The sequence below is a fragment of the Drosophila mojavensis genome, unplaced genomic scaffold, assembly GCF_018153725.1.
Source record: "Drosophila mojavensis isolate 15081-1352.22 unplaced genomic scaffold, ASM1815372v1 contig_80, whole genome shotgun sequence".
Lineage (NCBI taxonomy): Eukaryota > Metazoa > Arthropoda > Insecta > Diptera > Drosophilidae > Drosophila > Drosophila mojavensis.
In genome coordinates, this window is record NW_025318906.1 from 12,368,073 (window position 1) to 12,390,834 (window position 22,762).

Below are 22,762 nucleotides of genomic sequence, written 5' to 3' on the forward strand. Positions count from 1 at the left end.
ATGCGTACATATTTCGTATATAGTTTGCTCTAATATGTGTGTTCCTCTCCTCTCGCTCATCCCCTCACCCTCCCACATTTTTGCGACAGAAATTAACTTTCACTCACCACATTTAGAGCTCGGCCACATAATGTGCCATTGCCATCGCCAACGGCTACGTTAAGTGACTTTCTTATGCTGGTTGTAAAATTCCTTGCTTTATATGCAGACCCTTCAGATCTGCGTCTGTCTGCCTGTGTGTGTGTGTGTGTGTGTTTGTGTAGCATACGTAAATGCCAAATATTTTCAGACTATGAAAGCCCGTAATTTAGTTGAGTACGCAGCCCGAGCAAACGACGAAGGCCGCGGCCAAGTGGTAAGTGGAAGGGCGTCTAGGCGTTCGGCTGTATGACGGCATAGGGCGTGGGACGTGGGGCGTGGGGCGTGGGGCGTGGCGTGCCACAAAAGTTTTCCGGGCAAATGCATAGTTGCGTATTTTTCGATTTACTTGAAATTTGACAATATGCGCGAAAACTTTTCGCCTGCCTCCCACTGTCATAAGGCGAAAGTTGTGAATTTTTGCAGAAATTCTTTGGCTCAGCTTTTATCCGTCAAGCCGAGAGGCTTTAAAGCTGGTCGAAAGTGATTGTTGCATGGCTGTTGGCATACATGTGAATAAACAACTTGAAGACGTCGGAGAGCTGTGTCAGGTGTAGCAGCCACTTGTAGCAGCAACTGCCACTTGCAGCAGCTGGAGCAAGTTTATATATCTTGGCAACAAATTGCAAATGGCCTGCAGCAGCAGCAGGAGGGGGACGAGAAGGAGGAGGAGAAGGAGAGCAGCACTCGGGCAGCAGTAGTAGTGCAGCAAAATCCAAATAAGCAGAGCAAGCGCCGCGGGCCAGGACTTGCTCACTGCACAGCGAGTCAGTCAATGAATGGTGTGGGCCACTTGAGCTGAATAAGTTTCAGCTGAAACTAAATAGACCGACTTGCCGGACTTTGTCGGGCGACAGATAAAGACGCCGCCCAATGATGCTGGCAATGATGCTGGACTCGACGGCGTGGCGACACTGTTGCAGGCCAAGAACAAATGAGCGCGCCAGAGCGGGTCAAATATAATTTCTGACGGCCAACGAGAAACAGCTGAGTCTGCTTAACGCCGAGAGCAGCTGTCCAGGAGGTGAGTGGGGCAGGAGCAGGAGACGGCGGCGGGGGCGGCGGGTAGCGTGAGCTTAAGCACAAAAGTAGTTTCATGGCAAATTTGTTGAGTTGAGTTTGGAAAAGTGGCGGGGCTTCCCTTGATTAAAAATTAAAGCAGTACTCTCTCACTCTCCCCTCCCTCTCTCTCTCTCTCTCTGTCGCTCATATTTCTGTGAGCGATTTAGTATTTCGATGTGAAATGAATTTAAGCACAAAGTAGGCGTGGCAGGCAGCAAGTTACGTGCTTTGCATGCAGCTGAATGCGTAACGCAGTCCAATGTATGCATATATGTGTGTGTGTGCGTGTGTGTGTGCGTGTGTGTGTGCTAAATGCGTGTTGTTATAAATTCAAATCAACTTAGTGCCCGCTGCGTCGACTGTTGCCTGTTCCGTTCAACATCATCAAATCGATTTGGCCCAGACTGCCCCTCGCCTCGGCACGCCTCCTGCTAGCTGACCTTTAGCTATAAATTGGCCGATTGCTAGTTTGGCCCTTTTTTGCCGTTGCCATTGCCATTGCCATTGCCGTTACCATTGCTGTTGCTGTTGCTGTTGCCGTTGGGTTGCGTTGGCCATTTCAGTTTAGAGCAGCGGCGCGTGGCCAGCTCTTTACAATGTTACAATGTTGGCTTTGCAGATTCAACATGACTTAGTGCCGACTTAAGCGCATTAGGGCTGGGCCAAAGCCCAGAAAGTCTTTTAATGTCTTATCTCTGTGCAAATAAATAAACGAGCGCCAGCTGAAAGCCCCCCAGTCCCTCATATAAATTTGCATAGACGCCTCAATTAGCCGCGCTGCCAGCTTGCAGTGCTGGCTCGATCTCTGTATTGGTTAAGCCAGCCGCAAAACACAAAGCTAATTCCAAATCTAATTTAACATAAACCTGGCCATCTTCTCTCTCTCTCTCTCTCTCTCACTCTCTCAGTCTGTTGCTTCCGGTGCTGCTGGCCTCTGAGTGGCTTCCGCTGCGCTTTTGTTTGAGGCTTAACAAGCTAAACTTTCCCGACTATGATTTGGATTTGAAGTGCACTCGTGTCCCGCGGCGCAATGCAATTACGGACTTTGTATTCGCATTTCACAGTTATTATTTTCGCATGCGAATCAGAATGCTGAACAGGGAGTAGACGAACTTCAGCGTGGAGAAGAAGGTGCTCACGTGTATGGAGAGCATGCCGCCGGCCATGGGCGCGGTTCGCTTCAGTGAGCGCTCCACAAACAGCATCAGCTTCTTCTTGAAGCTGCGCGTCTGCGCCAGCCAGCGGCAGCTGAAGGCCGCATAGGGCAGCTTGCCGAACCAGAGCTCCACGTCCGTGCCGTAGTAGCAGGCGGGAAAGATTTGCAGCGGCAGTCCGACAGTGTAGACCACGAAATAGGCGATCGTCAAAGGCTCGTTGCTGAGCAGCAGTCCCACAATGCTCGTACACAAGTTCACTCCACTCACCGCGAACTGAATGAGCATCTGCAGCGACATGAACGACTCGAGGGTACGAAAGAGCCTGCAAATGAATGATACCAATCAAATTCTACTATAAATCAGCATTGTCACTCACTCCAGCAAGCTCTTGTGATCGGTTATGCAGGCCTCCAGCTGCTGCTCAGCATTCAGAGACGGGTCCTCGCCCACCTTCTCGAAGCGTAAGTAGAGCATCTTAATGTGGGCGGCGGTGATGCAGAGCATCATTGAGGGAAAGCAATCGTTCGCATAGTTCTGCATTATTTGTACGCCGAGTCCGATCGACTGATACACGTGGGCCACATAGAAGTTGCGCGTCGACTTGGCCCAGTCGAAGGGGAACCAGCCAGGATACATGAGGAGACGCTCCGTCTGAACGAGGAATCCGATTTCGGCCAGAAGTCCAAGCGTCACATATAGGCTTAGGATGAGATAAAGAATGACTCTCAGTTGAATCTTCAGCCATCTGTAGACGACTTTCTCTTCCTCAGTCTTCACTCGCAAGTCCAGTTGCCTGAGCAGCTGCTCCATGCGGCCGATCTTCCTGAACTTGAGCATACAAATGAAAGTCTTGCACGAACACGACGCACACGTAGAGACCATAGCAAGGTTCGATATGTTGTCCGAGAGGCTGTCGTTTCTAAAGAGCAAGAAGCTCATGTGAGTGGGAAACCAGATGGTGATGAATAGATTCAGGATCAGACTGTAGCCAATGTAGAGCCGATTCCAATTCATTTTCTCATATGTAGCTCCAACAAACTTCCACACAGCCCAGTGGCTCCTGAAGAAGCTCATGCTGTCGAGGACCTCGTCTGACTTTTCGGCGTTCCGTTTCATTGCCTTTTGATTCGGTTGGACATGTTGGAGTTTCTTTTTATATGTGCTCAAGGAATATTTAAAAATGTTTTCTATAGTAATTATATAATAACCGTTTCAATTATGTAATAATAAAGTGATTAAATGCTTTGTTCAATTGAGTTGATTTGTAGGTATGAGTTTATTTTTTTCCCTAATAACTGCTTTAAATGGATATGTTGTACATCATTTCTAATGTTCAACGAGAGCTCTATTTTATGAATGCATTTTATATGAAAATATTAAATAGATGGAGTTATTACTATGATTTATTAGAAATTTTTTTATTTATATATTTTAATTAATATATTTTATATATTGAATTTGAAATCATTTTGCTTTATTGAATATTGAAAATTGAATAAATTTAGGGTAATTTGTAGTCTATAGACTTTCAATTAAGCAATTATCCTTTTTTTTTCGTTGATAATTAATAATTTAACAGCCACTTACGTTAATTGAATTGAATTGTAATTAAGGTCGCCTTCTCCAAATTAATTTGTCGTTAATTGCAGGGCCACGGAAATATAAAATATTGTCAACTTAATATTCATCAAGCAATATTTAACCCAATTGAGCTGTTATTGCTTACTGTACTAAGGTGCAGGAATCTTCTTAGAGCAGTTATTGTACAAATATATGAATCTAAATAAATGAGTATCTATTTATATTTAATGTTCTTTTTTATTCAAACAATCCACATATTTAATTAAATCGAATTTCGTTTAGAGCTCTTACAGCATTTGAGAACTATGATTTATGAGTTTAAATTACCTTAAAATTATATTACCACTAAGCTATCTGATAGTCAAATTTAAACGAGCATATGTAAACCAAAATCCAGGTAAATCAGTATCCGACTATATTTACTGAGTCTTTATTTATTTTTTATATTTCTTATAATTTTTAAATTAAAAGTGGAAAATCTGTACATCAATTAGTACTGAACATTCAATATATTTTTTGTATTATTATATTTAATCCGTAGATCAATTTGTAATAAATTTCAATTTTTTTATGTGTTTTAGTGATTTTGTATATGATTGATAGATGAAATTTTATTCATGCTGTGGCTTAGCCAGACATGTTCGCAAGCTAAATTTGTAGTTAGATAATTGAATGGAACGAAACAACGAGCTGCGAATTCTAAAGGCATGAAATCCAAACGGTGTGCAATATATTAAGCCCATTTTGAATGCTTTTAGTGGAGCGCCAGACAGGGCTTCGCATGGCAATGCAACATTGTGTCAACGCTTTGTGCACAAAGTGCATTTGACAATTAATAGAAGTGACGCGAGTGCTTGTTTAGATGTTGCTGCCATTGTCGGCGGTTTTGTTGCATGTCGCATTGTGGGTCGGTGTGAGGTGTTCACCAAAGTATGCTACACAATTTACATGCACTCATTGTCAATTTTCGCCATTTCGCATTTTCCCATTTACCGTTTTCCCACCGCCCGCCACGCAGCAGCCGGCAAAAGTTATGGCGCTTTTAATAATTTGACGGTTGAATTTGAAAACTAAAGTATGCACAGTTCCGGTTGGCCCTGGCATCGCGTTGATGGCATATGCAATTAGCATGATTCAGGCAAACACGCGCGCACACACACACACACAGACATACCTAGGCACATGCAGTTGTAGTTGTGTCGCAACATTTTGATGGCCAGGCCCATAAATTGTTGCACGCATTTCAACATGGCAATTCGCCAGCACTAAAAGAAACACAATATATATAAATATACGATATATATGTGTATAGTATATTTATATATGTATGTAGTATATATTGCACTGCCAAAACGTGTTCTTAATTAGTGCGACACGCCATTTCCTTTAAACTTGGCTTAAAGCCATTCGCATTCGGCCAATGCCAAAGTTTGGTTGGCATTTCAATTTTTCGGCTATTTTTAGTCAGGCGACCGAGTTGAATTTCAGCTGAAATTTAGTTGTATACCTATTGGTATATATATCGGCATATTTTTGTGGATTTTCTTTGTCATGGGAATACCCAATTATTGTCGAACCGATATTTCCATTCGTAATTATTTATTGTTTTTTAAAGCAAACGTTTGGTATATATCTAACATTCGTTCGGTGTGCACTCTCCGGCCATCTAAGCGCTAAAATAATAAAGCAGAAAATGCATTGCATTTGGCACTGCTCCACATGAAACATTTATTCGGGTATTTAAAAAAAACTGCTAGAGCAAATGTGAAATATGTGACAATTTGAAGTAGATGTTGTTGCTCTATTAAAGTTATATGGGAATGTATGTATGTATGTATATATGAATATATATCTCAATCATTAGAATCTCTGATGAAATATATGTACGCTAATATATATATATATATATATATATATATATATATATCGGACAGTATTTATATTAACTTCTCGTATAACAGCTTCAATTGCAAAACGCATTCTGCATATTTAGATGTTAAATTCTTAAGCATTCCCTCTGCTAACTAACTTAACTCTATATACAAATATAAATCTAAATATTTTGCTTAAAAGGCTACCCAGCTTGCTGCATATATTCAACCCTCTGCAATTCTTAGAGTAACAAATAATGCAAAACACAGTTTTATAGCTTAGCAAAGCCGGTTGGGGTAACTGCAGGATGCATGTCTAAGCATAGCAGCAGCAACAGCCGCAGCAGCAGCAACAACAACAACAAGAAGAACCGTAGCAACAGCCGCAGCAGCAGCAGTGGCAACAGCTGCTGTCATAGTGGGCAATGTGGGCAGCGTTTGCTGTCAGCAAATGAGCTCGACAACAATGTAATTATCATAATTAAAAGGCTGCCCCTGTCCTTAGCTGGCCTTGTCTAACCAGCGCCAAAAAACGGTCACAGCGTCCACAAATTCGCTATTAAAAGCGCTTAAGTGAGGGGTGAATGCAAGGGGGCAGGGCTGGGGTGGCCGGCGACTGTTGTTGGCTGCATAATTGAGGCAGTTCCCTAATTGTGGAACGCAGCTCATTAATTGCGCCTGTAACGAAGCTCGTTTAGTAGTCTGCTTGCCCTGGCCACCCCCCTCGCCGACCCACTGGGCCGCCCTTTGCTCTCCGCTGAGTGTTCCAGTTCCATCATCATCTTGTTGAGGTAGCTACGCTGATTAAATCATGTTGCAATTATTCTACTTGCAATGCGCTCCCAGCCAGCCAGCCAGCCAGCCACCCAGGCAGTCATTGTTGTTGCGGCAACTGCAGCGCTTGCATCAACTTCTTATCAGCTCTTATCAGTGGACGCTGTACTCACCACGCCGGACGCTGCTCAACAGCTGAGCCCCTCTACCATCGACCGAGCTGCGCATGCCCTGGAATCGAAGTATTTCAAATCAAAACATAGAATTGAACTAATTCAAATGATTTGAATTGCAATTGTTTTTTTTTTTTTTTTTTTTTTTTTTTATAGTTTAAGTGCATTGAATGATGATCGGAATTTAAATTTCGAGTTTGCATGAGGGAGAAAGTATAAGAATTGAAAATATATAAAATTAATAAATTTGAAATATATATATAAAAAAAAAAAAAATTAAATTAAAAAAAATAAAAACGTAAAATTAAAAATATAATAAATAAATAAAAATTTAATTTTTAATAGTTTTTTAACTTAACTTAACTATTTATTTATTTTTAAAATTTTATATTTTTAGTATTCTTTAATATTTTCATATATTTTACATTTTTAATTTTAAATCAAAAAATAAAAATAAAACCATGAGAATAATAATTATATTTAGTAATCATATTAAGTATCATTTGAATACAATGAATGCTCGATGCATGATTCTGTTTCATTTATTTTAAATAGATTTATTGGCATGAACAGAGTTTAAGCAGTTCAGTTTTTTTTCTTAATTTTTTTTATTTGTTTATTTATTTATTTATTTATTTTTTGTTGTTATTAAGTTTCATATATTTTTGTAACTAGAGCTGAATTATTTTCTACTTAAAAATAAATAAATAATTTATTATATTTTTTGTTATTATATATTAAAATTTCTGCCAGTTATTACTAGCTTGAATTTGTTTAACAAATTTATTAGAAAGCGGCTCATTGGAGTGCTATTGCTATTTCCATCATTCCATCATTCTATCATTGCTATCTTATCTATTAAACCTTTGTCTAGTTTATATATGATTTGCATATGACATTAAAGCCAAAATCCGGCATAGCTAATTCTCATACAAAAACTTATCCACACCTATGCAAGCTTTAAGCCAACGCGACGTAGATGCACGCAACAGTTTACTTTGAAGCGAGCAACTTCTTATCAGTGGCCAATAACATCGCGGCTTCCAGTGTAATCAAAAACATCGCTTGGAGCTCTCGCACGCTCGTCCACTCGCTCGCGTGATTCTACGAACTTACTAACCTGCCTCAATAACAATCCGTGCAACTGCTTTCACTTTTCGGCTTTTCGCCTACCCTATTGCTCCACAGACCCATATGGCACATGGCACAAAGCGGAGCCGAGCCAGCGGTTCATTCGTTCGTGCTGTTTCGGGTTTGGCGTGGTGAATTTCCGGAGACGATTGCTCGAGTAGGCGAATCTCGGACTTGGACTCCGGCCAACGATGTGCAGTACGCTTTGAAACGCGGCGGGTCGTAGTTGTGTGGCAGCTGGAGCATCCAGCGTTCAACTCACAAACAGCCAGAGGCTCAAACGCTCACGGACTACTTCAAAGGCGCGAGAAAAACAGATTTAAAAGCAGATTTTCGAAACTAAGTGAAAGTGAAAAAAGTTGAAAAATAATAAATAAATAAAAAATAATAATAAATAAATATATTATATAATAAAATTTTTAAAAATATTTAAAGATTCTTTTTGAAAATAAAAACAAGAAATTTATTTAAGAAATGGCGCTGACTATGCCTAAAGAAATCTATTAAAATAAAGTTCAGTTTCAAAATCTGTGTGAAAAAAAATAAATCAGCAAATTAAATTTGTGTATTTAAATAAAATAGAGAAACTTTATTGAAGGGTAAGTAAATATGTGAAGGAAATAAAAATGAAGTAAATATTGACAAGCTGCAAACGCTGATATGATTTAAGCCGATCCGCCTCAGTGGCGCCTTGTTCACATAAGCCATAAAGGACCCATAAGAACAGGCTTTTTGACCTTGTTAAGCTGCTTGCAATTGATTGATTAATTTGCATAAACAAACAATGGCGGCAAATGGCATTTGTGAATATGCGAGTTGACAGTTCATCAATGGCACGCACGGATAAAGCCACCGAAAGTAAGGCATAACTGATTGAATTGAAACGAATTAGGAAGATAGCAGGTGCATTGTGCACCTGATTAGAAAACACTAAAGATCTTGTGGCACTTGAAGTTGACTCCTGTTCACTGTTATTGCCTTTAACAATGGCTGCTGCAGCCACCATTTTGTTGCATATTTCTGTGGCAAATCCCCCGCGGAGCTCCATTCAATTGTGGCATGCATGGTGCAAACAGGTCTCCATTCAATCCAATTACACTGAGAGCTTCGCTTTAAGCAAATATAATAGAGAGGGGTCAATGGGAGTGAACAGCTGCACGCAGCATGAATTCAACACATTTCAATTAATCACACCAGTGGAACAAAAAATGGGTAAACTTCCACATTAAATGAAGAGTTTTTTCTCTCTCATTTCTTATAGTTAAAGTTGGCGGAATAATATTGTTTTAATTAAAAGTTTTCGTAAAATGATAAAGCTCGGGGGCTTGAATTGTGTATGAAGAGAATGGCAAGAGTGTCAGTGCTGTTTGAGAGGAGTGCTCGACTATATCTCGTATATACAGTATATATATATTTTTTCATTACTTTTAATAGAAAATGCAAATTGGAAAGAGTTGAGATATTTTTACATTTTCATTATTCCATTTGATAAATAAATAAATACTCGTCTTTAGTTGATTTTAAACTTTTGATTCCTCAATTTAATTTAATTTAATTTAAATTGAATTTAACTTTTTCCTTTGGTTTTATTTAAGCGTCATCTATGGCACAGCAAAAGTTTTTATAAGAGTTCCAAGTTTGAGGCCAAGCCGGAAAGTTTAACACAATGAACGAAACTTAAAAAATCTCCTTGTTAGAAACAATTGCCGTAGTTTGTGCATATAATAAAATGTTTTTATAACATAAAATGTGAGATTATTGTATGAAGTGCAACTTGAGAATTATAAAATAAAATGTATTAAATATCTTGAAAATTTAAAAATGAAAAGAAATAAAAATTATAACCAACTAAATTTAATTATTAACAAAAATTTTAATAAAACTTAAAAAAAAATAAATAAATTAATTAATTATTGAAAATAAAACTTTTTTTTTAAATAAAAATAATAAAATAAAATAATATAATAAATAAATAAAATATCTAAAATATCAATAAATCAATAAATTAAATAAATAGGTAAATAAAAATAAAAATATTAAAATAAAATAAAAATAAATAAATAATTAATTGAATTGGCAAATAGTAATAAATAAATCAAGGAAAATAGTTCTAAAATAGTTCACTTTTAAAGAAGCCTTCCTATTGGATTGGATTGTGTCTTAGAGTAGTAGAGTGGAAATCTCTACTCTCTAGAGCTCTCCAAAATATTCAATCAAAAGCCAAAGCTTAAATTTATTGAAATGATAGCTACCGAATGATTAAAGTTGTTAATTAAATGGACGCTTAATCAAATAATTGCATAAAGTGTGAAACAACGCAGCTGTATTTTTGCTCTCAGACGAGTAAGAAACATAAAGCAAGCACTTTGTTTGTGCATTTAATTAAATGAAATGCAACTGTTTATCGTATATACCTATATATATTATGGCGGATGAGTATATATATATAAAATCTCTGCTTTGCTGACATCTGTGCACTGTAAGCCAAAGAGTTTTTCATTACGCAGCGTGAAAACACGGATTTGACACAATTGCGTGGCCAATTGGCAGTTGCAGTCGGTGCCACGCCCTCAAGTGAGTAAAGACGAAATGGCAAGTGGAAAGTGGATGGCAGAACAACTGCAAAGGCGGGTAGCCGGGCAACCGGGCCGAGCACGCACAAAGCGAATTGAAAACGCAGAGAGTTCATTTTCAAGCAGGAGTCGCAGCAGACAGTGACTGCGGCTCAATTAATTAAACTGGCCCGCACACAACGGGCGGAGAAGAGGAGCCGGAGTCGAAAAGTGAACATGAGTAAAGCGAACATTAAAGTCAAAGCGAACGTAGGCATTCGCAGCAGATGGCTAAAATTGTTCATACGACTCGTAGCCCGAGCTGAGCCGTGTCTATGCCTGGCCTTAGGCTGGTGCCTGTGCCTAGGCGTGGGCGTGGCTGCTGGGCGTTAGACGAAGTGTGAAATTGTATTTGGCCAAAGTTGAGTGCGTTGCCAAGTTTTGCTTACACTTTGTGGCTCAACATTCCATGCCGTTCCGTTCCGTTCCGTCCCATTCCATTCCGTTGTTAGGTAAATTAATTAAACTCTTTTTGTTTGCTCGAAATTACAATTAACGCCTAATTAATTTCGCAAATTTCTTTCATCAGTTGTCGCAGCAGCCGCAGTCGCCGCATTCAGAGCCACTCAAGCCATGTCCTGAGCTGCAGAAGAGAAATGAGCGCAGGCTGCCAGGAAATGGTCATATTTAATGCCATTAAGAAGATTTGTCTAACTTGCGTTTAATGAACGAATGTCTGTATGTGTGTGTGTGTGTCTGCTTCTGTGTGTGTGCGCTCGTGCAGAAGAGCGCGAGCATTCGCCTGGCACACAGAATAAATAATTATATGCTTCATTCGGTTTAATTGTTTCCGACGCTGATTCTGATTATGGTTTTAATTGCGAGCGTTTTGTTGCACGCACAATGGGAACTATGTGGCACCTAGCACACCCACACACACGCACACAGAGACATGGGCTGCCCCTCTCCAAGCACTCTGCAAATGGTGCTGCTGCTTTGTGAATGAATGCAAATTAAGTCAACTTTCTGGCTGACCCATTCACACTCGCTCGAGCCGAGCCCCATCTGAGACCCCAGCTGAGACCCCAGCGAACACAACAAACAGTTCTTCTTCTTTCAGAAAGTTGAGCAGCCAGCAACTGCTCGAGCATGGCCAGCCACTTGGCAATTGTTTTTGCCCAGTTGCCAAGAAATTGCAGAAATTTAAAGTTTGCGCCGGGCTTAAGCCATGCTTTATTTAATGCGCTCAAAAAGTTTTCACTCTGCTGCTGTTTTGTTCGGATTAGATGTTTACCTGCCCTGGCCCTCACCTGGGCAAAGATTTTCGAGCAGGCCAGTTGTGTCTGTGTGCGATTGCTCAATGCTTGTTTGGCCTGTGTGGCTGTCCGGCTGTGCGAGCTGAGAATTTGCATAATTATTTCATAACTACTTAATCGGCAGCCGTATTATGTATACGCCGTGTGGGGCGCTCAACTTAATTATTATTTTATGTAAGCGCTTTATGCGTCAAATTGTTTGCATAAGCAAATGTAATTAAAAACCCAGCTAAATCACATCAACAAAAACAAAAACACAGCAACAACAACAACAACAGCAACACAACAAAAACATAAATTGAAATGGGCAACTATTTAATTCAATTCAAACCTGCCGCAAAACATTTTGCAATTAACGTAATGCCCACTAATTATGGAGACGCAGCGGAGTCTGCTCCGCATTTGCAGTTTGTGGAAAAATAATTTCAGCAAAATCCAGGTAACAAAATGCACGTGTGGGCGTTTTTTTTATCAGACATTCTTTTTTTTTTTATTTATTTTTTTTTTTTTTTAATTAAGCCTAAACCTGGAGTTTCAAAAGGTTGGCCAATTAATTAGGAACTGTTTATGGCTCATTTGGGCCATAAGAGCATTACCGCTATTGGCCTCGTTCTGAAGAGACCCCTCAGCCAATCAATCTAATTGACGGCGCACTTCTATCGTGCAGTCCTTCAGTTAGAAGCCTCGAGCGCCCAATTAAAAATCGAAATTTCATATAAACAGGCATCAGGCGCTGAGCCCCATCGCCCAGCTGGAGGTCAGTTGGCGCCACGCCCATTCGATAAACGATTTAGTTATTTTGTCGCTCAGGCAGTTAACGCCCCCCATGCACACAGGGCACGCCATGCTCACATAAGGTGGGTGTGTTTGCCTCTGGATGTGTGTGTGTGTGTGTGCAATTGGCTGCTCTTTGGTTTCACAGTAAATTAGTTATGACGGTTGCGTGTTAATCATTCATTAACGTGGCTGATTGCGGCTCGGTGAAACATATCTATTATTAAGCAGGCCTAAATGCCCACTCGATTGGCCGGCAACGGCAAACAGCAACAGGAGGCGGCATATTGCTTTACGGCTCAAATGAGGGCTATTCGCTCAATTATACGCCTCATTTAAAGGCATCCCAGATCATCGATCAGTGTCGATTGATATGTTGCATGATAAGAGGGCAGAAATTTAATTAGCTCTTAATATCGGGAATTTTAGTCTAGGTGCACTTTGCATCAATTTTTGATAATACTATTTTGTAAGATTTATCCAAATTATTTTTCAAAATATTAGTTTGGCATGCTGATAAGCTCAATTTTATTTTATTTTTAGCAAAAAATAAAAAGAAATATTTAATTTATATTCATATTAACTTGTATATAGTCAATACAAATAAATAAAATTTTTTTTTTTGGCAATGAAATCATCTTTAAAATACTTTTAATTAAATAGACATTTCTTAAATACAAATAATTCAATCTAATTGAAGTAAATTTTCTTTCTGTCGCATTTACGTTAATTTCCGTAAGTATTTCCATCAGCACATAAAAGAAAATGTCCAAAGAAAGTTCGGTCTATGATAAGAGCAAACACTTTTTACCTTTGCGGCAAACCAACGCCAAACAAAAAGCACAATGAGCAGTAGACGACTGCCAGGTACACTGTTTTTAATGATATATAAATAAAAAAAAATATATATGATTAAAATAACATTAAAAAAAATTAAAGACTAATAAAAACATATTAAATTGTTTAAAAGTATTCTTCAAAAATGGTTTTGTGATTTATTATTAATTTTTCTAGGACTAGTACTAGATTTATTTATTTATTTATTTATTTTTTTTAAGAGAATAAATAAAAATAAAACTAAACAAAATACTAGAAAGAGAAATGATATATATAAAATAATTCAAAATAAATAATAATGCATTTTTATTAAATTCACAAGTATCTAAAATCTAAAACCAATATACTCTCAACAAGCCATCAGCACTGCATCAAAATGTCGCACAGAGATTCTGAGAATTGTGTTTGCCTTGCCACAGGAGAACTGTCAGCGACTTGATTGGGAGCTGGGCCCCGTCCTGACAACGGCAACCCTTTGAAGTTGCTCGATAGCTGCCTTTATTGCTGTGCCTTGTCTGCTGTGTTTTGTGAGTGATTCTCGTCTTCCGGCCGTTGCCGTTGCCGTGCATTGTTTGAGGCAGGTATCTAAGGCCGTTCTCAAGTTTTGTTTATGGCACAAAAGTTTTGTGGCTGTGCTTTGATTGAGCTGCATGCGAAAAGCAACAGTTCATGTGGCATTATGAAAACAAATGGCCAACTGGCTAAATCACGGCGAGTGCTCTACACACGCCCCCAATCCACTCTCGAAGGACTGCAACTAGTCGGTCCAACTGTCGTTAGTAAGTTGCGGCCATTGCTGCTGCTGTCGTTGCAGGAGTGAGTTATGGCGACAGTTGTCAGTGCGCAGCGAAAGCTCACGCAACTCAGGCAACTACTTTCAAGTGGCACCAACTGCAACGAAACTTGGCTGGCAAGCGTATAATTTATCAGCCTTGGCCGTCAAGTGTCAAGGTTGAGGCACAGACAGCAACATCTTCAACTTTTACAACTAAATATATATATAGAGAAAGAAAGAGTGAGAGTGAGAGTGAGAGAGCCAGATGTGTGTATATGTGGTGTATATGTAGCACATTGTATTGTGTGCGGACACAAAAGGCCCACAGTAAACGTGACGCGAACCGTTTTACCGTTGCTTGACTGACTGACAACTCGTGCGTGTGTTGCCATTGCGGTATGGCATGTCACTGTGGCGACAATGGGGCCCACAGGCCAAACATTGTTGTCGCGGGCCTGTCACCCCCTTCACGCCGTCGATTGCTCAGTCATTTCTTCTTCTTCTGACGACGACGACGACGGGCTTTGTACGGCCTCCGCTGGCTGCCTCAGTGTTTATATTATTTAACGTTTGCCTTTCAGAATAATGCGTCTGTCGTTGTCGTCAGCCGCGCACTCAGCACACACCGAGTGAGAGAGGGAGAGGGAGAGTGAGCGGGAGGGAGTGAGTAAGCTGGCCTGTTTATTTTATGTGCTTATTGTCGGTAGAATTTGGCCCGAGCTAATGTGAGCTGCAGCTTGTGTTAATTTACGACACGACCAGCCATAAAAGTAAAACCTAATGGCCAGGCCGAGTCGGCTAACGGGAGTTTTAGCAACTCTTATGCACTCACAGCACAAGTGGGCCGTCATAAAATCATGCACACACATACATATATACGATATAGGTAGATGCTATATATGTAGCTATATAGATGATTCCCATCCCGTCGTTGACACACTCACAAACAGCCTTTGCCAATGCGTTTATGAATATTCAATTTGTATTTTCCACGTGCTCACACACACACACACACTGACACACACACACACACTGACACATTGTCACACACACACACGCACACTTACACTCAGCCACGTGAGAAGGCATGTTTCATGTTCAAGGTCTTAGATGAACTGCCTTGGAGCATTGATTGACATGGACAGGAAATTAAAATCAGCCATTTTGCATGCGCATACGATTTGTGCTGCATACTTTGAGGCGCTGCTGCAGCTTAAGCGAGCTTTGTTCGCAAAACCCTAGCGATGCATTAAACAAGCTGTGCGACTAATCAAAGCCCAGAGCCATTAAGCAATTGTATTTGATTATTAATACACGAAAGCATAACTCACACACAGATACACACACACACACACACACACACACACAAAAGCCGCTGCCAAAAACCCCAAAAAGCTAAAAAACCTTGTCATAAATCACGCCAGCTCAGGCTAGTTGTTCGTGCTGCTATAAATTTATATATATATTGGAGCGGAAGTGTTATTGATGAGCGTTTAACTTTTGTTATTTCCGCTGTCGTGTGCTTTAAAATTTCATGTTGTCCAGAAAAAAAGGGAGCGAGAGAGCAAAAAATGCTGGCGTCATCTATTCACAAGCACACAGAGCATTTATATAGATATACGTATGTATGTCTATATGTATGTAAACATGTTGGTGTGCTTATATATCTTGTAGTCCTTTGCATTGTTTGCCGATAATTTACTTAATAGTTGGAGTTTGACTTTGGTTTTGCTTACGCGCACCATTTGGCTTTATTTTGCAAACATAAACACACACAGACACTCCCGCACACACACACACACACACACAGAGATTGCCGCCATTTTGCATGTACGCACTGGACTCGAATCAGATTTGCGAGCCGTTCGTTTGGTGGGTCCTGATTTTGAAGGATTTGGTCTTATGACCGTCTTTGACTGACTGGCTGGCTGGCTGAGGAATACGCGTATCTGGTTGGTCAATAAAGTGCGACGTCATGTTTTATATTAGCCCCGTTATTTGGGCAAGTCTGCCATTCATCGCCCCTTGCCCCTCGCCCCTTTGCCGTTCCCACTCGTTCACTGCCTGCCATAAATTAAGCCGAAAAATTCCATTTGACTGGCTTTGAGCATTTTATTCGTTGCCATTTTGTAAACTTCTGGCGCTTTCAATTTATGGCCACACGCTTTGTCCATTACGCGCCTTTGTTTTTAGCATCTTTGCAGCATTTGACAAAACTAACCCGAGCTGAGACTCTCCCGCGCGCTCACATGGCGTATGAGTTATGTGACATGACTGAGAGTCGAGCAAATTGCCAGCCACAGGCGAGACACAGTCTCTCTCTCTCCTCCTCTCTCTCTCTCTCTCTTTTGGCAATTTATTTTCCGAGTATTAAGCTAATTGAAATATCCGAAAATATTAAAAAGACAAGAAAAACATTTTTGATAAAATATTCCGCACTTTTTTTTTTACCCAACATTTTCAATCGAGCTGCCTCGATCGATGGCTGCTTTTGATTGTCATTTCAATTTCTCTCATTTATGGCCAACAATCAGCTGTAAATGAAATCCCGCACCGCACTCGTCCGCTTAGCCATAATGAGGCATTAGGATGTGTTGCATGTGACGGCAACCGCAAAACGCTTTGACAGCGCCGCAAAATTGAAATGTGAATTTGGCGAGCATTTTATGCGAAAATTATGCGCATAATAAATAACGAACGCTTGTGGTTTTGACTTTTCGGATCTCCAACTCACTCACTCCGGCCGGGCTGCCTTGCCGGCCTGCCTGCCTGCCTGCCTGTTTGTTTTCACATTGCCAAATCAAAATCAAAATTAATTTTAATTGCAGTGATGTGTAATTTAAAGAGAAATAAATCAACTATGTCAGGCTGTGGCACGGCCAAGGAATACCCTGTAGGCAGGTGTATTTTTGTGGCAACTAAAATTAAGTACATAAAACATATACTTAGAAAATATATAAATTCTTATGTATTCATATGCTATATATAAATATATTTGTTATATATTTATAATTATAAATATAAATATATATATATATATATATATATATATATATATATAAATATATTTTTGTTGTTGGAGTTTGTTCTATATTCTATATATTTTTCTTAGTTTTCATCAACTTTTGCATATGTGTTAAATAGTTAAATATTTTCATACATTTTTCTTCTTTTTGTGTCCTATATTTACACTTATTTTTTTTTTCTGCTTCTTTTACTGATATTTTCTAAGGCTGCCTTGCATCTCATTCAAGTCAAATATGTTCTTCGGCTTAACATTGACAGTGATCGAGAGATCTTATTAAAACACACACACTCTTACAAAATATAAGCTTCACACTGCTCTCAATTCAGTTTCTAATATAGACTGCGCAGCATAGAGATCGTTTGGTTGGCCCATACGAGGCTCACTACACAACAACCGAACGCAAGAAAGGGTGAGAGAGTGAGAGGGAGAGAACATAGATAGCTCAAGCTTTGAGCTATTTGACACACTTTATTCACATCTCAATCTTTTATACCTAACATGAGAGTCTTAATACCAATTGCAGTCAATTTGAGTCCAGCTCAAATAATTCGAGCATATACGAACATGTTTACACTAATGTGTGTGCTTTACATTAGGAGAGCTGTCTTTATCATTCCTTGGAATTCAACATAAAGAGGGTAACACTCAGGTAGCGCCGACAACTTGTGAGTTATTTAAATACAACTCCCTTTCTCTCTCTCTCTCTCTCTGTGTGGATTATTTTTACTCAGCACAAGAGTCGAAGCTGCTTGGAATGCCGATGCTTTGGTACTGAAGCACTCAAGTCTCGAATGATGTTTAAATAATTTATGTAATGTGTTTACAATTTTCAGTTTAAAAATAACTGACATTAGGAAAGACAAATGATTTTTATTGAAATGGCTTGAATTTGAGACTCAATAAATTAACAAAAAAAAAAAAAAAAAAAAAAAAATGATTATAATAATAATAATAATAATAATAATAATAATAATAATAATAATAATAATAATAATTTCTTGATTATCTTAGAGTGTTCCAGGTTCATAAAAAATGTGATCATTATGATTTATATAAATAAAGATCTGCTCTTGCTCTAGCGGCTTAAAAAATTACACAAATTTAAATATGCGTAATATTATTCCATTTTCATAGAGTAGTAGTATGAGAATAAAAATAAAGAATTCAACAAACTCTTCACAATATTCAATCGCATTTACTCTCGATAAAATAATATACTCCCACTACTTGTAAATTTCATTTGCAAATTTAATAAAAACTTATCCAATTTCCAGTTAGACAGGTCATAAATTTGTCAAATATTCATAAAATATTTTTTTTTGTATTTATTTTTTTTTTTTTTTTGTGGCACATGCCACCTTAGCTGTGCGCTGTCAAATTCATGAATTTAGTTTGCAAACGTGCGTCATTTGATGACGTTTCAAATCGCATTTTTTACTATATTAATACAAAACTTTTTCATATGGATAAAAAATTGAACAAAGAATAAAAGAAAAATATATAAAATAGAGTTATTTTTTTTTATGCATGCAACTGGCCGGAAGCCAATTGAAAACTCTTTTGGCTGGCATCAATCAAAAGCTGTCGAGCTCTGTGCATGCTCATTTCTCCTGTCGGAATGCAAGAGGCGACATCACATTAGCAATCAAACTGCTGCCAATAGCAGGCGGAGTTCGCTTTGAGCTGGCTGCACATGAAATCGATATGCAATCGAGCAGAGAACGACTCATTAAGAATGTTTCCCGGGGAGACTGTGGATTCTCAAAGACTCGTGACATGCTGCTGGACAGGACTCGGCCTATGCCTAACAGTCCCATTGCTGTTCTTCTGAATAACAAGCAACAGCTGCTGAATTTCAGTGCTGTCCTTAAGGACACGAGCTCGTGGCCCAACTAATTGAATTCATAAATGTCACACTGACAATCGATGCACATCGGCACGTGGCATTTAGCGGGCCAAGTGGCTGAAGGATTGCGGGTTGCCCCGGGCAACGTCCACAAAATCTGCCAATAGCTTTATTTGTGCGAACACCTAAAGTGGGCCGAGCGTGGTGTGGGCGGGGGAGTATGCGGCAGTTGTTTGTATTGCCGTGGGACTGGCTGTACCGGGTAATGCCAGTACTAAATATCACTCGAAATAAACAGCTTACCTCCGGCTTAGGCTTACGTTCTGATTTAAGCAACTGCTCTATTTTATTGCCGTTGCGCGTTTAACATGTGGCACGTACCGCTCGGGTCTTTGCGCTGCCTCCAGTTGGCACTCGTTGTCGGTCTGTTTGCGTTTGTGTTTGTGCCTGGGCGCCTTCAGAATTTATGCGTTCACGTATAAATAGAATTGATTTTGTTTAAGCATCGCATATTTTACCTGCAGCCAGTGATTTAATGCCTGGCGACATAATCTGCCATTTGGCGCTCGGTTTCGTTGGCATCACGTACGACTACACACATCAGCAGCAATGGCAGCAGCAGGAGTAGGAACCGTCTCCTCATCAGCATCATGTTGTTCTTATCGCCATGTGTGTCGTGTGTGTGTGTGTGTGTGTGTGTGTGTGTGTGTGAGAGAGTGCTCGTGAGCTCTGTGCAAATCCAAATCCATTTTCACCAAATTCCATTATGCGTGCGCCGTAACTGGAGCACAAAAGTATGCAATATGTCCCCGCATTTCGTGCACAAAAAAAGAGAGAAAAAACAAATAAGAAAAGCAATTATGTAGAAATAATATCTTCAGTCTCGACACGCTCCCTAAGTGAATTGTGAGCGCGCGCTGAGTCGATTGTTTTTACTTCCAGGAATCCAACCATCTTCAAATAGGCTCAACACCAGCGCTATTTATAGGTACCCAAGTACTTACATCTTGTGCCGGCCGCGTCTATGGAGCGATCTGATGATTGACGCGTTTGCCAAATATTTCCGATTTGGTAGGCAGAGAAAATTTGCCGAATAATGTATTTGCGAATATTAAATATGCATGCCGCGTTGCCGCCCACCTACCAATCAAATGCCGAGCTTATGGAATACAAACGAAGGCTAATGAGCGAGACAGCGCCAAGTTTCATGAAAGAGATGCAAATATTAAAGAGAACTCATTTCTCAGGGCTCTTATGAGTAATTATGACTATGACTCAACGTCTATCGAAGCTCCCTGCGGTTCTGCGGTTATTCATTTAAAGAATGTCCAACTCATTTCTCATCCTCATTGCTCACAGAAATTGAAATGACCAAATGGAGGCAATGGGAAAAGAAAGTGCAATAGAAACGGGAGGTATGAAGTTTTTTTTCAAGGATTTTCTTTTCGTGCTGCATTTCTCAGAGTATGAATACCGTATCAGATTATTTACCCCGCCTCGACTGGCATTGTTGCAAGCAGCTCTACCTCGCATGCTGTGGCATAAGACTCCAAAGAGGAGATTTAGACTTTGCTGTGTATTTTCTCAATATTCATCTCTGCCTCAGCCCACCTATTTCTTACCTCACACCAATCTGTCTGGCTGTAGGCTTAAGATTTAAACGATGTCATTGAAACTTTTCAGCTGGGCGATAAACTGTCTGCAGCCATGCTACAAATATATTTTATGCTAAAAAAATGCCCAAATTTGTAAAAAATTATTGTATTTTTAAATTAATAAATTACTTACATTTTTAAATTTTCTTTAAAATTTTTTGGAAGCTTTTTTTAAAGAATTTTTTATTGGGGCTTCGTGACTTATATAAGCTTAAAGGAATTTATTTAATTTTTTTATTTATTTATTTATTAATTTTTTTTTTATTTTTTTATTTTTTTTTTATTTTCAAGCTTTGCTGAATATTTCAATAGCTCAATAAAATCAATAAAAGAAATATTTACTGAGTTTTAATCATCTCTAATCGCATTACTCTTGCTGGCTCATTTTATATTTTGCTGAAATTTTTCATGTTATGTTGATATCATTAATAAAAATCTTTGGTAGCCATGCAAAAATGTATAAATAAATGACAGGAATAACTTTAAATTTTATCAGGCCAATATGTTTAATAACAGAATTATTAAAACGCAGCAATTTTAATCATCACAAATAGTATCACTCTTAGCGGGCAAGTGGGCTTCCGTATGCATGCCAAAAATTTACATAGTATTTAAATTTTACTCTCAATTATTTGCGCATATTTTCTAGGCGTCATGGAATTTATAATTGAATGGCAAGATTTATGCAATATTTGCAGAGCTTAATAAAAAGAATAATTTGAATATTTGCTGAGCTATAGACTTCTAAAATAGTATGACTCCTGCTGGGCTGCCCTATATTTTGAAGACAATTTTTTAGCTTTTATTATAAGAATTTATTTGAGAGAAGAGATAGATAGGGAGAGGCGGGGAGAGTGAGAGTGAGAGAAAACACTTGAAATTCATCTAAATTTTTACTTCACTCACACGTGCTGTGCAGAGCACTTTTTGTTTTCTTTTTTTTTTCAAAATAAATCTTCAAAGTGTCAAAAAAAAAAAAAAAAACCTTTTTCGTAAGAAAACGCAACTTGAATCGCTCTCTTTTGGCATATAAAACACGAGCATGGCCCTAGCGGCACATAATCTCTGCAATTTGCGTGCGTTTTATGCGATTTTTGTTACAATCATTAGTGGCTATAAAGCACACCCACATACACGTGTGTGTGTATGTACATACTCATGCAGATGAGCATGTGTTTGTGCAACATTTATATGCAAATTGTGAGCAGCCCTTGAGGCAGCAGCCATAGAGTAAAAGTTAGTGTCATGTGGCACATTCTCCAGCAGGTAGCAGAGCAGGAGAATGTGTTGCTATTGTCTTCAGTTCATAAACTAATTAACTAATCCAACACTAATGTCAAATATGTAATACTTTAACATTTACTTTGCATTTGATAATTTGCCTGAATGTCGTCGCACCTCGATGTCCGTCCAGTGGCCGTCGTTGCCATGCTGCAGCTGTATCTCTTACTGCTGATTGGCAGCCAGCCATCAGCAGAGGAAAGCGAAAAAAATTATCCAATTTAAAAGTCAAATGTCATTTTTTGTTTGCCGCCATTGCCATTACATTATGTGAGTTACCTAACAAAGGTGCTACTTCAGCAGATGATGAGTTGGCGCGGGGGGCGGGCAGGAGGCGGGCAGGAGGCAGCAGGTCGAGGACGACGACTGCATAAGTCGAGTGGAGCATGACAGAAACAGTGCGACTGGCTGAGAGACATTTCATTTTGCTGGCAGTGCCAAAGCAGAGCACAAAAATTGCGTGAATTTCATTTAACGGAGCAACTTTGTCACCAGACGAAAGACAGAAAAAGGCGAAAGCCAAATGGACGGCAGGCAGTAGACAGTAGGCTGTAGGCAGTAAATAGGATGTAGGCTGTAGGCTGTAGGCTGTAGACGCCTACCACGCGAATGCGTTGAGTTTGTTAATGTGTTTGCATAAATTTTCAACAGCAACAGGGCTGAGTGAAAACTTGGCTAGCACAGAATAAGCAAAGTACATTTATATATATATACATGTATATATGTGTGTATATAGTACTTAAAGACAGCTGGCTAAACAACAACAGCAACAGCATCAGCAGCTGCCACAGACATGAAATGCGTTGCTACG

General features: G+C 39.2%; 2 protein-coding genes across 3 annotated transcripts in view; one reads left to right on the forward strand and one right to left on the reverse strand.

The window, feature by feature from the left end:
• Positions 1-2,267: 2,267 nt before the first annotated feature.
• Positions 2,268-3,473, reverse strand: LOC6579644 (odorant receptor 59a). The gene is made up of 2 exons (XM_002005490.1): positions 2,734-3,473; positions 2,268-2,679 (listed from the first exon to the last, which is right to left on the reverse strand). Exons 1-2 carry the CDS (start codon positions 3,471-3,473, stop codon positions 2,268-2,270), a joined length of 1,152 nt encoding a protein of 383 aa, XP_002005526.1.
• Positions 3,474-8,336: 4,863 nt separating this feature from the next.
• LOC6579650 overlaps positions 8,337-22,762 on the forward strand; it is a 64,273-nt gene continuing 49,847 nt past the window's right edge. For both annotated transcript variants that reach the window (XM_044010701.1, XM_044010702.1), the window contains exon 1: positions 8,337-8,486. The gene's annotated coding sequence lies outside the window, so the exon portion shown is untranslated. The remainder of the gene's footprint in view (positions 8,487-22,762) is intronic.

What these genes read in the sequence shown, in the direction of transcription:
- LOC6579644 (XM_002005490.1), bottom strand. Translation starts at nt 3,473, where the DNA reads ATGAAACGGAACGCCGAAAAGTCAGACGAGGTCCTCGACAGCATGAGC. An exon ending in GATCACAAGAGCTTGCTGGA is followed by an intron (nt 2,680 to 2,733) that starts GTGAGTGACAAT and finishes ATTCATTTGCAG; the next exon opens with GCTCTTTCGTACCCTCGAGT.